This window comes from Lepeophtheirus salmonis, chromosome 6 (assembly GCF_016086655.4).
Source record: "Lepeophtheirus salmonis chromosome 6, UVic_Lsal_1.4, whole genome shotgun sequence".
Classification (NCBI taxonomy): domain Eukaryota; kingdom Metazoa; phylum Arthropoda; class Copepoda; order Siphonostomatoida; family Caligidae; genus Lepeophtheirus; species Lepeophtheirus salmonis.
The window spans coordinates 650,266-665,051 of record NC_052136.2 but is presented as its reverse complement, the minus strand read 5'-3'; the positions used below and the strand labels follow the sequence as shown (position 1 = coordinate 665,051).

The following is a 14,786-nucleotide window of genomic DNA, read 5'->3' as shown; positions in this document are numbered from 1 at the left end:
GCCAAATTTTATTATATAACTGATTCTAAAATGTATTACAAATATGCTATTATATCATAATACAATCTTATTTCCATATTCCAGACAATAAATTAACTACTACATTGTAAATAATAAGATATTTTTATCCAAGTATCTAACTTATCTCATACCTAAACGATTTTTAGCTATTTTCAATACATGTTAATTTAATTTAATTCAAATATCACTGTTTATCATAGGCATCAAGTAGTATTCAATGTAAGCATTAAGTCTTCTTCTTTTTTTATATTTTTAAAGCCCTTTGATGAAGTCTCATCGGTATTTATTGGTAATTTCTCAATTTCATGTAGTAATGAGACATTTTAAAACGTAAATAATATTAAGATAATGCAGTCTATTTGCTAGTTCACCCCTCTAAAAAATTGAATCACTCAAAAAAATAAAAAATCGAACTTAAGTCCTTGGAGATTCATATTTCTAAAATAGGCATTTTCTTTAATAAAAGATGGACTATTTTTCTATAATATGAGTTATGATCTTATTTATCACTATGAATTATGAATAAGTTATATTGGTATCAAGAAGAGTGTTGTTTGTCTCATTTTTCAGCCTTAAAATGAAAATATGTCGAGTTCAGAATAGGGTACAGAATCAATGCAAATATTTTTATAAAATAATCATAAAATACCTTTTTACATCAGTTTTATTCATCGTACTTTAAATAAGTCTCAACGATGAAAAATGTCTCTGAACGATAATTACTATAATCTCAAATATTTCTGTAACCTTACGACCCAGAGAAAAACTGAGATCCGTTTTGGATTTTGCGCTGAAAGATAAATTATAATTTATCTTCCCTTGTTTTATTCATTGTTATTAAAATTATTAAAGGGTCCATCAATAAATACAACAAACAACAAAAGAGGTTGCGTGGGTATTTAGTGTTTATTTAGTACAAACCTTTTATTTATTATTAAAATAATTCATATTAACCTTGGAATCCTGGTTGACTTCTAGTTCTATCCTTTCCTCAGTTTGATTAATCCAAGACTCGGAAATGGGCAAGAAGGCTGAAGTGGGTACTCCAAAGTACCTTGCGAATAAAATGAAGAGTAAAGGTCTTCAGAAGCTTCGTTGGTACTGTCAAATGTGTCAAAAACAGTGTCGAGACGAAAATGGCTTCAAATGTCACACCATGTCCGAATCCCATCAGCGGCAATTACTTCTCTTTGCTGAGAAGCCCAACCAGTTCCTTGGAGAATTCTCCCATGAATTTGAAGGGGGGTTTATCAATCTTTTAAAACGTCGCTTTGGCACGAAGCGAGTCCATGCAAACCAAGTGTACCAGGAGTATATTCGTGACAAGGATCATGTGCATATGAATGGTACTCGCTGGTCCTCTCTCACTGGCTTTATTCTACACTTGGGTCGTACGGGTAAAGCCAAGGTGGATGATACCGAGAAAGGTTGGTACATTGCATGGATTGATAGGGATCCAGACACCATTGCACGACAGGAAGCAATGGCGAAAAAGGACAAAATGGTAAAGGATGATGAAGAAAAGCTCTTGGACTTTATTAGCAAACAGGTTGAAAGGGCTAAGAATGAGGAATCCTCTTCTGAGCCACAGTTTAGTGAACTTCAAAGAGAGAGTGAAGATGAAGTGCTTCAATTGGACTTAAAACTTTTGAAAAAAGTTGAAGAGCCTAAAGTTTTGCCGTCAATTAATATATTTAAGAAGCCATCCACTGAAAAACTTTCCATAAAAAAAGACAATCATATGAAACGGAAGCACTCTGCTCTCGACGAAATCAAAGAGGAAATTGAGGCGAAAAAAAGAGTTGAAGAACAGAAATTAAAAGGTTTATAATTTTAACCATTACGTGTAGCATGATTATAATTTCTAATCAATCCTTTTCTTACTTTTTTAGCACGAATCAAAAGTGATGCATTTGACAAAAAATATTGGTTAAAGGAAGGGATTGTCGTAAAAATTATAACGAAATCCCTTGGTGATAAATATTATAAGGAAAAAGGATATGTAAAAAGTGTGATTGACAAGTATGGAGCCGTTGTGTCCTTGATAAATGGAAATTCAAAGATTAAATTAGATCAAGAACATTTAGAAACTGTTGTTCCATCTCCCGGACGGAAAGTAATCGTTCTAAATGGCTTCTATCGGGGGGAAACAGGAACCCTTAAATCTATCATTGTTGAGGAATTTGCCGCTAAAATTGAATTAAAAGACTCTACGATTGCTAAAATACCCTATGAACATTTCAGTAAAATGTATGATCCCTAAATGTTGAATCTATAATTAATGGTCTGCAAAGGACTATATCAAGTCTATTAAAAATATATTTTCTATTTTTGAAAATTGTATGAGTAAGAAATGCTAAGAGTCAATACTAGTTCGTATTTTGCTATGTAAACCAGGATAATAATTAAACTATTACTTTATTTTATGATTCAATACCCTCATACAATTTGAATTTCTTCCAAAATATTATTAGGTTGGGGAAAAATAATTTCGTATTTCCAGCCCCTTTTCTAAACTAAGTATATCTTGTTTATTATTGGGCACATCGGATCATACGATAAAGTGTTGAAAAGTTGTGAGTGCTTTTGAATAGTATTGCGCTTGGCCTGTTTAGTCGTGAATTATCGTGCGGGGTGTATGGAGGTCTCAAAGGAAGACATTGGCCATATTTTACATTTTTACTACATGAAGAGGGAAAATTTGTCGAAAACGACCAAGAAAATTTGCGATGTACACAGGCCCGATACTCTTTCGGTTCGTGTTGCACAACAGTGGTTAGAGCAGTTTTTCCCCCCGGTCAATTTTGCCTTTCACTGTGAACAACTCGACTGTTTGAAACTGGCAATCGAGCAGAAGTGAATAGGAGACAAGACAACGCCAGGCCGCACGCATATTTAATGACACACAAGAAGCTCTGGGAGCTCGGATGGGAAGCTCTTTTGCATCCACCCTACAGTCCGGACCTGACACCAAGTTACTACTACATGTTCCTGTCTATGACCAACGCGCTTGCAGCTATAAATTTGTCCTCAATAAAGGCCTTTGAAAATTGATTTTTCCAAATTTCTTTGCCTATAGGGACAAGGGCTTTTAGGAAAAGGGCATTATGAAGTTCGATTCTCTTTGATAACAAGTTATCGAACAGGACATACTTGTCTTAAATCTAATGATTGTAACACTTCTTATAAAACATTGAAATGAAGCAAAAAATACGAAATTACTTTTTCTCCAACATATTATTAATATATCTTAACGGTTTGAAGAAGAATTACTAGCTTTGCTGTTAAAATAAGAATTTGTTAAAAAATTGTTGAATAACTTGGCCATAAAATTATAAATTAGAATTTTATAAGTATGAAATATGTTATAAATTATTTATTACATATTAAGCTTAGGATTTGTGAGTAATCGCTCAAAAAATGTTCACTTTGGCCTTCTTGGGAAAAACTGCTCATTTTGCCAAGGTTTGTGTGAAAATTGCTGATTTTTCTAAATTCGAATGAAATGAATACATAAAATTTAGGTTCCAAATAGGTTACAAAACTGCTTCTGAGAATTCTATGATGATATTTTTCCAGGGACAAACCCTCCTTCATTAGGCTCTTTTTGGAGGTAAAAATATGTATATGGTGAAATCAGAGTTGTGATTACATGATAGAATATGTGAGGGAGCCAGATTCGACAACAGTCAATTACAGGAATGAGAAGGCGCAAAATTAACTGTTGAATAATCCCCTTTGAATCCTGCAACAAATGAGAAATACTTTTGCTCCATGTAGTAGTGAAAAAATTATTAGGTGGAGGACCCACACATTGACTATGGCCAAGAGTTGTATTATGTTCTACATGTTTTGCTAAAATTTGACTTCAATATTATGGAGGTTTATAATATATGTATAAATTAATAAAAAAATTATAATTTTTCATTAAATTATTATTTGATAATAATTGGTTTAGGTGTAAATATGTTCATGGACTTGATTTAAATATAGTTGATAATTAGGCAAATTTTATTGATTATATTATTTACATTTCTTATAACTAAAAAAACAAAAAAAAAAAAAAAAATTAGATTACCTTTAAAATAACTGATTAAACAGAAACAGGGATCATTTTTGAAAGTTTCCTTTTCCTCCTACATCCTTTACTAATTCATATTTTTTATTCTCAACATATTATAATTATGCAATAATATCTTAGTTGTTTAAGTATTCATTGGGTAGACAAAGTCAACTATTAGTTGCCTTGTAACTTTGAACGAATGCATTTAAGTCATTTATGAGTATTTTTCCATCTTCTTTAGATAGGGTGTATACACCATGTAGGGCAGTTCAAAGTCTACCTACTCTGGCCGACCAAACCTAGAGCTTGGTTCCGTCGCATCGAAGCTCAGTTTCAATTATACCAAGTACAGGAAGAATGGGAGAAGTATCATCATTTATTGTATGCCATCGATGACAAAGTCATGGACCCTTATGATGATGAGAGCGAAGACGCATTAAGCACAACCCCTAACTCCGATCTGAAGGCAAAAGTCTTGGATGAGCACAAAATAGCCACCCAGGATAAAATTGAAAGGCTCTTCCAGCTCATTGAAGCGCCTCATATCCACTCGATTGATGAAATCGTGAGCCTGGCAAGGGATTACCTCTCAAATGTTCCCGATGTCCGCGGGGCTATAATCAAACAAATACTCGTGAGGAGTCTCCCCGAAAGCAGAAGGGCTGGAATATCGGTCCAGTTCTCGCATCTTAGCTTGGCGGATTTCATTAGGAACGTCAAATATCAAACAACTATGGTTGAAGGTCCAGGCGTACTTCATACTATCAAGAATTTAAGTCTCCATGACCTAATTAATAAGAAAAAGGAATGCTTCTACTATAGGAAATGGAGCGAAAAGGTCACAAAGTTTGAAACTCCTGAAACCTGTTCAAAGCTCATCACTCCAAAAAATTAACCAATCGTCGGGTCCTCATCCCGACGTTAAGCATAAATTCACCTTGCATGGACTCACCTTTTAGAAATGTTCTTTTATTTATTTATAGTTCCTCGTCGATACTGGATCCCAGCGGTCCAACGTTCCGAGGAACCTCTTCTCTGGGAGACGTAATTCAAGGTCGTTGCCGCGAATGGAACTCCTGTGAGAACACATGTTTCCAGGAAATTATGGGTCGAAATCGATCCCGTGGGAAATGTCCGGCGGGAGTTTGTCGTGGCGGATATTGTGTATCGTGTCGTTGGTGCCGATTTCTTGAGCCATTTTAAACTGTCTTTTAACATGGAACTATGTTCAGTGCAACAGAACAAATTTATTTCTTTGGTGATATAAGAAAGGTATGTCATTGCCAGGAAAATGCTAGCTCGATATCCCACTCCTCAGTCTGAGAAAGAATTCTGTCAGGAGCCACGTCATGCAGTTCAGCACGAAATTTTCATAACATGGAATCCATGCTTTTCATGTACTCGCCGTCTAATTCCTGAGAAAGAGACTATAGTGAGGAAAGAAATTTCTAAACTATTGTCGGCTGGAGTTATACGCAAGTCAAAATCCAATTGGTCTTTCCCAATTCACTTGGTACCAAAGTAGGATGGTGCATGGCTCATGGTTGGTGACTACCGGCAGTTGAACACCCTGATCCTTCCAGACCGTAATACGATGCCTGATATTCATGATTTTATTAGAAATATCGGAGGTTGGGATATTCTTTACTAAATTGGATTTAAAGCGTGCTTACTATCAGGTACCAATGTCAAGCGAACCCTTCAAGAAAACTGTAATAATCACGTGCTCAGGGCTTTATGAATTCACAAGAATGCCTTTGGACTACGCAACGCCTGCAATACTTTCCAAAGATTGATGGATTCCTTCTTTGTTTGGACTATGTTTTTGCCTATATCGACGACGTCATGATAGCTTCTCATTCCAAAAAGGAACATCATGAACACATCGAAAACATACTTTCAATTTTAAAAGATAATAGTGTACAATATGGAAAAAACAAGTTTTGCAGACCGGAGATCCAGTTCCTTGAGCACCAAATTAGTCAACAGGGTATCCGTTCCATTGAAGAAAAGCTTAAGAAAATCGAGATGCTTGATCGACCTGGTAGGGACAAGGACCTTCACAAGTTAATTGGAATGGACAATTATTATCGTAGATTTATTCCTAGTCTGGGGGAGTTGTTAGGTCCTCTATATAAATTAATCCCTAAAGTTAAAAGTTCCAAGATTGAGTGGACTGAAGAGTGCAACAAGGCTTTCCTCAAATTGCAAAGCACCCTCTCCCGTATTACCACTTTGAAGCATTATTCTTCGGAAAGGGAGCTTTTACAAACGGTTGATGATTCTTATCAAGCGATTGGAGGCGTTCTCGAGCAGCAAGATGGCCAAGGAGACTTCCTCCCATTAGGGTTCTTTAGTAGAGCTCTGAACCCTACACAGAGGAGGTACTTTACATTTGAAAGAGAGCTCTTTGGTGTTAGAGAATCCCTGCGTCATTTTCAAATATTTTACCAAAGGACGTGCTGTAACTGTCTATAGGGACCATAAGCCACTCATCGACGCCATCAAGCCCTAAAAATCCTACGTGGCCTATCAAAAGTACATCGATGTTTCGTATGGAGCCACGTTACATCACATCAGTGGCAAAGACAATATACCTGCATATTTTCTCTCTAGACTCAACAATATCCTAATCGACGTGGTGGATTGGGAAGAATTTTCGTCACTTCAGGGGCGAGAAGATGTGACCTTAGATGAACACCGTCAAGATCGTGATGTGAATGGATTCAACGTAATTTGTGATATTTGTAATCCAGTCCCTTGTCCAGTTGTACCACCCTCGTTGGTAACTAAAATTATAGCTAGAGTTCACTGTGAAAGTCACAGAGGGGCACAATCCACAACAGGGAAAATAGCTTCCTGCGATATTTGGGAGAATTTAAAAGAAGATGTAAGAAAGTTCGTGTATGATTTTAATACTTGTGCCAAGACGAAGATCACAGCCCATGTGAACAAAAAGCCGTCAGTGGTTGATATTTCTAACAAGAAATTATACGATGTTCATGTCAATTTATTTGGCTCCTTCACTCAAGTAAATGGAATGAGATATCTGCTTACTATAAATGACAGAAGGACTAGATGGCTAGAAGCAGTGCCTCTTTCGAATACAGATGTGCTCTGAAAGATCTTGTCCTTAAGATTTACAGGGGAACCCCTCCTCAAGCCCTCAAGCCGTAAAATTTAAAGGATTGTTCAGTTTTAGACGCTCACACCTGTACTACTGCTCCAGTGGAGATGCATTTCAAGTAGCGTGGGTGTCCCGATTCGGTGTCCCATCTTAGATGCCATCTATAATTACCTCAGACTTGGGAAGACAATTCATCTCTGAAGTAAGGAGGTACATGTGTAGTAATATGGGAGTAGAAAATAAATATACCACACTATATCATCTGCAATCCAATGGTTTGGTGGAAAGAGCACACAGGACGTTGAAGGAGGCTTTGAGGGTTCGTCTTTCGGAGAATGAGGAAAATTGGATAAAGGCACTGAACAGGATCTTATTGGATCTGAGAACTACTCCTCAAAAAACGCATTTATTTAAATACGGAGACAAATACAGACTTGTAACATAAAGAAAAGTTGTTCAGAATTTCAAGTTACGTCCGTAAGGCTATCTTAAATTCTTATCAGAACATATTCCTGGGCTCTGGAGGGCAAGTTTGATCTTTCGCTAATAAGTTGATTTTTTCATAAAAATTGAACGATTCCCCGTGCCTCAAAATTTTTTTTAAGCGTTGGATTGTTGATTCGGAAATGCACAAAAAAAAAAAAAAAATCCAAAAACCCATTATTGTAATAAAAGAAATTGGTAGAACATGTAATAAATACAAATTAAAAAAGGGAATTAGGAAGAGAATGAGCGAGGTAATCTTAGTACGTATCTTCATTAGGGTTGAAGAAGGAACGTGACAAGTTAGTATCGACGATGACAATAAATATTTCACAGGGTCTAACATTCGAAAAAATTGCTTTACATTTACCAAAATCAGTATTTTTTAATGGTCAATTATATGATGCATTTTCAAGAGTGTCAAAAGGGTGTGCAGGTTTGATTATGTTTATATAAAATGGACAGGCATAAACAAAAAATGTTGTATATAAGTAGGTTTTACAAAATAAATTTACCTATTATTTAATAAAAATTTATAGTAAATCGTTTTAGCTTCTTTTAAACTGATATAATATCTATCACCAATATAATATATAATAAGAGAAAAGAAAAATAAACAAACACGACAGTGGTTCCAAGAGAAGGAGTGCTAATCACTTAATTCTCCGTTATTAATTACAATATCATTAGACATGATGGACTCTTCATATTGGACAAGACTCTTGGATTGAAGGAGAATCATTTGCAAAATACTAGGCAAGAGCAGCGATTTCCACTTCGTTATGATCCAGAATGTGTCAGAAGAAGAGGTGGTCCGTTCGTTTAATTCCACACAATATATTTGCTATTAATTATCTCGATCCAACAACAGGAACTTATAAATTTCTAACTAAGATACATTACTTAACGCATAAAAAAGAAACTTAATTACTCGCAGATTTAATCAATCTGGGTTCTACTTTTGGAATAAGTATACTCTGGTTTTCTTCATTCTGTACATATCTCCAATTAGATTTGTATACTTTTGTAGACATAACTTTAAAAAAATAAGTTGATAAACTATTATACAGAAATTTCGCTATCCATTATTTTTATTATTTCTGGGAAAGACTATATTTTGTAGATTCTCCGATGTGCATTTGAGTTACGTCACCAAGGACCGAACTTTATAAGTTTTAGGACTGAACTGAACGGCACTATAGTCTTTAGATCTAAATAAGGACCGTCACAACACTACTCGTCACTACCGAGATACCTCTAACGTCCTCACCAAAAAAACACATACACACACACTCTATTTTTCTTTTTAATAGGCCTCTACCAAACGGTTCAGATGTCGTTTCATGGTAAAAGTGTATTCTAAAGAACGTGCATAATTTCATATGCATTTTGAATAAAAGAAAATGTATTTCTATGCATATATCGAAGATATGGTGACTCAAAATTTGCTCTACCAAACCGTCGAGCAGGGGTTAAAGTGGTAAACCCAGGGTATTATATTAGAGTTTTATAAAATTTGACCTTAGAGTGTGCGAGAGTTTTTTTCTAGTTTATAATTGGAAGAGTGTTTTTTATTTTTCCTAAATTTCATGTATTTAATCTGTGAAACGATTCATTTTATGAAATAAAGAAGTGTCTCACTTTTTTAGATAAACAAAGATGAAGGTCCTTTAAGCTGTTTTCATTAATTTTCATAAGTTGACTCTTGTATGATTTAAAGCAGTAAACTTTACGTATTATCAACTCAAAAAAGGATATTGATTTTTAAATTAACTTTTATTAATCTAAGACTTTCGTTTAGAATTCCTGTCAGTTCATACTCTTTCATTGGTAAGATTATCAATTCACTTACATAATAATTATTAAGTATTCTCTAAATAATAATTAACAGTTGGCAACAAGAAAAATACAAAAGACTGTCTACCATATGTTTTGCTTCTTCAAATTTTCCCGTTTGATAAAAAAGCTCATTGTGAAAGAGTATATTTCCTTTTTTTTTTTTTTTTTTGTATTATCCTTTTAGCTATTAATTTATTAATTTTCATAAGTTGACTCTTGTATCCTTTAAGCAGTTGACGTATTACGAACTCAAAAAGGGTATTGCATCGGATTTAGGAAACAATTAAAGTGAACTAAACGATTAAAAAGGTGAACGACACCAAACTCTTTTTTATAGACATTTTTTATAGCAAGATTTTTTTTGCAAAAGGAGAGGTGTTGTTTCTCAATTGATTCAAATTGTATCTCATGGTAACGTAATGAAATGTCCTAATTGATAATTCCCTTAACGGAACATCTTTTTAGGAAGCAAGAGTTTATTTTTTTTAAATACCCAGGAGTGCTAGTTTGTTTATTAGTCACGTAAATATTCTTAGACGTGATAAATATATCAACATGGACATTAATCACAAGTATTAATTATACTCAATTGAATCAGGCTAAAATCAAAGTCATGTGACTTGGGTTAAAAAAAGATAAATATACTCGAGAATATTTGGCTCAAGTCCACAGCTCTGCTTTGGAGTTAATGTTGAGAACTAGCTGTACTATGTGCATCTTACTACCATAAATTATTGGTAGTGATGAAATTTGCGTGTGTAAAGGGCATGTTAAAAATGGTAGCTCTGACAATTTGAGGAATGTTTTACTTTTAGATGAGATAAGCAACAATCAGCTGTGACAAGAGAGGAGGAAGGGAAGGAAATCGGCAAAAATTACTCCAATGGCGATCCCCAATTCTACTCTGACTCCAACAAATACTTACAATTTCAATCAGGCTTGGAGTATAATTGAATCTAGTAGGAAAGGAAGTTCACTACTCAGGCGTTAAATAATAATGAAAACTGCTAAGGAAGAGAAAATCAATTCTTCAGACTACCAATTCCAAAGAAAGGGGCGAAATAAAAAATACAGACGATTTAAATCACTGCTTTTACCCTCATATAGAGTGATGAAAATCGTGTGTATAATGGGCATGTTAAAAAAACAACAACCAAAAATTACCATGGTTCCCTGACAATTTGAAGAATGTTTTGGAGAAGAGAAAGAATAAGGAAATAATCAAGGACATATTCAAGAATTACTCCGATGTTGATCCCCAATTCTACAAATTCAGGTCGCAAATACTTCACCAAATTGGACCTCAAGCGCACCTACTATTAGGTTCATAAGTCGAGCGAAGACGCTAAGAAAACGGCTATTACTACATGAGCCGGATCGTACCAGTTTACGCTGATGCCCTTTGGACAACATCATGCCTCTGGTACATTCCAACCATTGATTGATTCGTTATTTGGACAGATGGAGTTCGTATCTGCTTACATCGACGATATAATGGTGGCTTCGATGTCAGAAAGAGAGCATCACAATCACATCAAGCAGGTTCTTCAAGTTTTGAAGGTTTAATGATCTTGCTTATAGTGTAGAGAAAAGTGAGTTTTGCAAAGCAAGGATTAATTTTTTTGGGACATGTCATCAGTGGAAATGGTATTCGTCCCATCCAAGAAAAACTCTATCAGATGAGATTGCTTGATCGACCTAGAAAAGTTAAATACTTGCATAAGTTAATTGGGATGGTTAATTATTATAGAAGATTTGTTCCTAACCTGGGGGCACTGTTGGGGACATTGTATAAATTGTTACCCAAGTTAAAAAAAGAGTGGCAACTCATCGTTCCTCAAATTACGGGACACTCTTTCCAGTGTTGCTACCCTTGGGCATTATTCCCCTAAGAGGGACCTTTTTCTGATTGTCGACGAGTCAGACAAAAGCTATTGGCGGAGTGCTGGAACAGCAAGATGATATAGGCAATTTCCTCCAATTATGATTATTTAGTAAAGCTTTAAGTACAACGCAGACTCGATATTCGACCTTCCCTCTCGAAGGTCGAACAGCTCTCCTGTAGGTTAGAGAGGTCCTTCCACACTTTAGATTTTTCATTGAAGGATGTATAATTACTGTGTTTACGGACCATAGGCCCTTAGTCGATGCTATTAATTCTAAGAATCCTACTTGGTCAAACAAAGTTTATTGATATTTGCTGACATTTTTGAATATGGTGCTAAATTTCAGCATATAAGTGGTAACGAAAATGTTCCTGCATATTTCTTTTCCAGGCTAAATAACATTCTAATCGACGTGATGGATTGGGAGGAATTCTTGACGATTCAGGAGCAGGAAGGTGTGCCACTGGATGAAAATGACAAGCATCAAGATATGAATGGATTCCAAAAAAAATTGTGATATGCGCAATCCAGTCCCTCAACCAGTCGTCCCATCATCACTAATGCTGAAAATCATTAGGAAAGTCCATAATGAGAGCAATAGAGGCGTCCAAGCCACAACAAGAAAAATTGCCTCCTGTAACTATTGGAAAAGTCTCAAGGATGACGTGAGGCTTTTGTTGGGAGTTGCAATACATGTGTTATGGCAAAAATCACGACTCATGTGAACAAAAAGTCTGCACCTGTGGATGTGCCGGTTAAAAAGTTTTATAACATTAACGTGGATTTAGTTCGTCTTTTTCCCCAAGTTAATGAATTGGGGTATTCACTGACCATGATCAATAGAAATATGCGATGTTTAGGAGCAGTGCCTCAGAAAAATATAACAGTTCCTGTCGTGGACGAGGCATTTCAAGTGGGATTGATATTGAGATTTGGGATAACTTCTATCGTAACTTCAGATTTAGGCAGACAGTTCATCTCCCACTTTTGGAAACGTATGTGAAGGAATTTCAAAATTGACTGCAAATATACCACCTCCTACCACCCAGTGGCCAATGGATTGGTCGAAAGGCCAGATAGAACGCTAACAGAGGCATTAAGATCTTGGCTTTCCGAAAATCACAAAAAATTGTATCACGGCTATATTAAGGGTATTATGGGACTTGAGAACAACTCCTCGATGTCGAGTTACTCTCACAAAGAAGATGTATGGTGAGGATATTTGTTCTACTTCACTCCCTGACGTATTGGGAAGGCAGAAGTTAGTTAATCATGATATTAAAGCTAATCATCACTCGGGTATTAGTCGAGGAGTCTCATCAGAGGAGAAAAAGTTACGCGTTGCAGAAAATGCCTTAATCACGAACGTTCCTATTAGGGGCCCCTTGATACTCTGTATGAGGGACCCTACAGAATTCTGGAAAACATGAAGACTACTTAGTTCTGGTAGACAAAGGAAACCTACTAAGCAGTCAATTAATCGAATAAAAGCTACATACATAGCTTTTAATTATTTTTTTAAAATTTATTGTGTCCTAGTTTTAAGTACGATTATTTAGTGCAAAAAAAATTATATGTTTTTTAGAAAAGATTTATAGTTTGTAGTTTTGAACAGGGAGGGGAGAAGTGTAGTGTTCATCTACACGAGTTGATCTTCTTTGAGACATCAGGTGAGGTGCTTGCTTTCAATTACCGCGTTTAATTTTGGAAACACTAAGTACATATACAAAATGAAATGAGACATGTTTATACAGAAATAAGTATACTTATTAGCAGAATAGAATATGCATTGAAAATGTAAACTAAACTATCGAGAAAAGAAAGGCAAATTATCTTAAGGAGTCTGGAATTATTTTTTACTAGTTCCAATGACGAAAGAGGCACACAATTAATAACGAAATTAAGGGTCAAGGCTATATAGTTAATTATCCATATAGATTATACATCAAAAACTCCACCATAAAAATGGAATTGTTATTGAGATAAGTTATTTCTACGTTATATATATCAAGGAAACTGGAGGACTCTTATAAATGAAATATTTTTCTTAGAGTAAGAGACGAAGCAGATTTGACTTAAAAACAAAAGGACTTCATAATTTCAATGAATGGAGGATGATAACTCTTTCTTTTCCTCACTTGGGTCCAATCCAAACTTATACACGTATATTTATAAAATCTTGATAGATATGGTAACCCACATTAATAAGAAGAAACTTGCGAATGTCTTGTTCATTAATTTCTTTTTATGCTTGAAGCAATAGTTAGATAACATTATAAGTTGATAAAGTCAAGTTTAAAGTCATATGAAATGTGAAATTCTTCAAAAACTTTATTTTAGCGTGTGTACTAGGGCTTTCAATTTTTAGGGTTACCTGTTAATTTGATATTCCGTTGTGTTTTGATAAATAAGTTACGTTTGTAAAGTTTTAATTTCAAAGGCCTTTTTTGACTTGTACAGCCATTTGAAAATGATTTTTTTTAACGACACTCTCTATTTGTAAAGGGATTTAGAAGTTTCAATTTTAAAGTTATGTTGTAGGATCAAAATTTTCAATTTTATAGTTATATTTTTGAATTTCAAAAGTTTCATTTTAGTTCCTTCTCTGAAGCGATACATTAGAATAGAATAATTATTTTTCATTGTCAAGAAAAATAAATTGTACCCACACGAAATACTCATTATCAATAGTAAATTAAGGATTTGTTGCTGCGTATAAATATACGTCGTTTGGTCAAATAAATTACTTTTTTGAGATTAGAAAAGGAAAACGGTTGTTATGTGTTTTCTATCTTATTTTTTTATTCATATTTATTAGTAATTGTGCTACAACATCTCCCTCTATTAAAGACTATAATTTGCCGCTTACCTTAGTGCAATATTGAATATAATTAATTTTATTATTCCATTACCTTAAAAAAATTCCTCCTCCGCCTGTATTGCAATTCATTGGATCTGTATCTATCCATTTTCCCTAGGAGTTCATATTTTCCATTTTGATATCTTAGCCACACGCCTTTTGATACTCAATTCATGTTCTTTTCAAGGGATCTGGTCTTTGTGTGCCTCACTCGTCTCCTTTAATGGAAGGATCGTTCATTGTGTAGATCCCCCTTCCCATCAAGGTCTGTGATAGTTACTTGTGTCATCGTAAGTGACTGCTCTATGCTTAAAAATACATAAGTTCCTCCAAATCTTCTACGGAATAATCTTATACTGCTATAAGAACTAATGAGTTCCATAAAAAGACATTGCTTCCAAAATTTATTATTAAGCAAAATAAAAGTTATGAAAATTTGATGATCTGATTTGAATATTTGGTTTTTTTTTAAATTGGTAATCTGAAGAAGGAATTTTCTTTCCTTAG

The 14,786-nt window shown here is 34.8% G+C and overlaps 2 protein-coding genes across 2 annotated transcripts; both read left to right on the top strand.

Annotated features, from left to right (window-relative positions):
- The first annotated feature begins 911 nt into the window (after window positions 1-911).
- Window positions 912-2,375, top strand: kin17 (kin17 DNA and RNA binding protein). The gene is made up of 2 exons (XM_040715015.2): window positions 912-1,844; window positions 1,914-2,375. The coding sequence occupies exons 1-2, from the start codon at window positions 1,040-1,042 to the stop codon at window positions 2,282-2,284; spliced, it is 1,176 nt and encodes a 391-aa protein (XP_040570949.1). The 5' UTR covers window positions 912-1,039; the 3' UTR covers window positions 2,285-2,375.
- Window positions 2,376-5,375: 3,000 nt separating this feature from the next.
- On the top strand, window positions 5,376-7,205 carry LOC121119278 (uncharacterized). Its single transcript, XM_040713912.1, has 3 exons — window positions 5,376-5,605; window positions 6,034-6,468; window positions 6,701-7,205. Exons 1-3 carry the CDS (start codon window positions 5,376-5,378, stop codon window positions 7,203-7,205), a joined length of 1,170 nt encoding a protein of 389 aa, XP_040569846.1.
- Window positions 7,206-14,786: the final 7,581 nt, after the last annotated feature.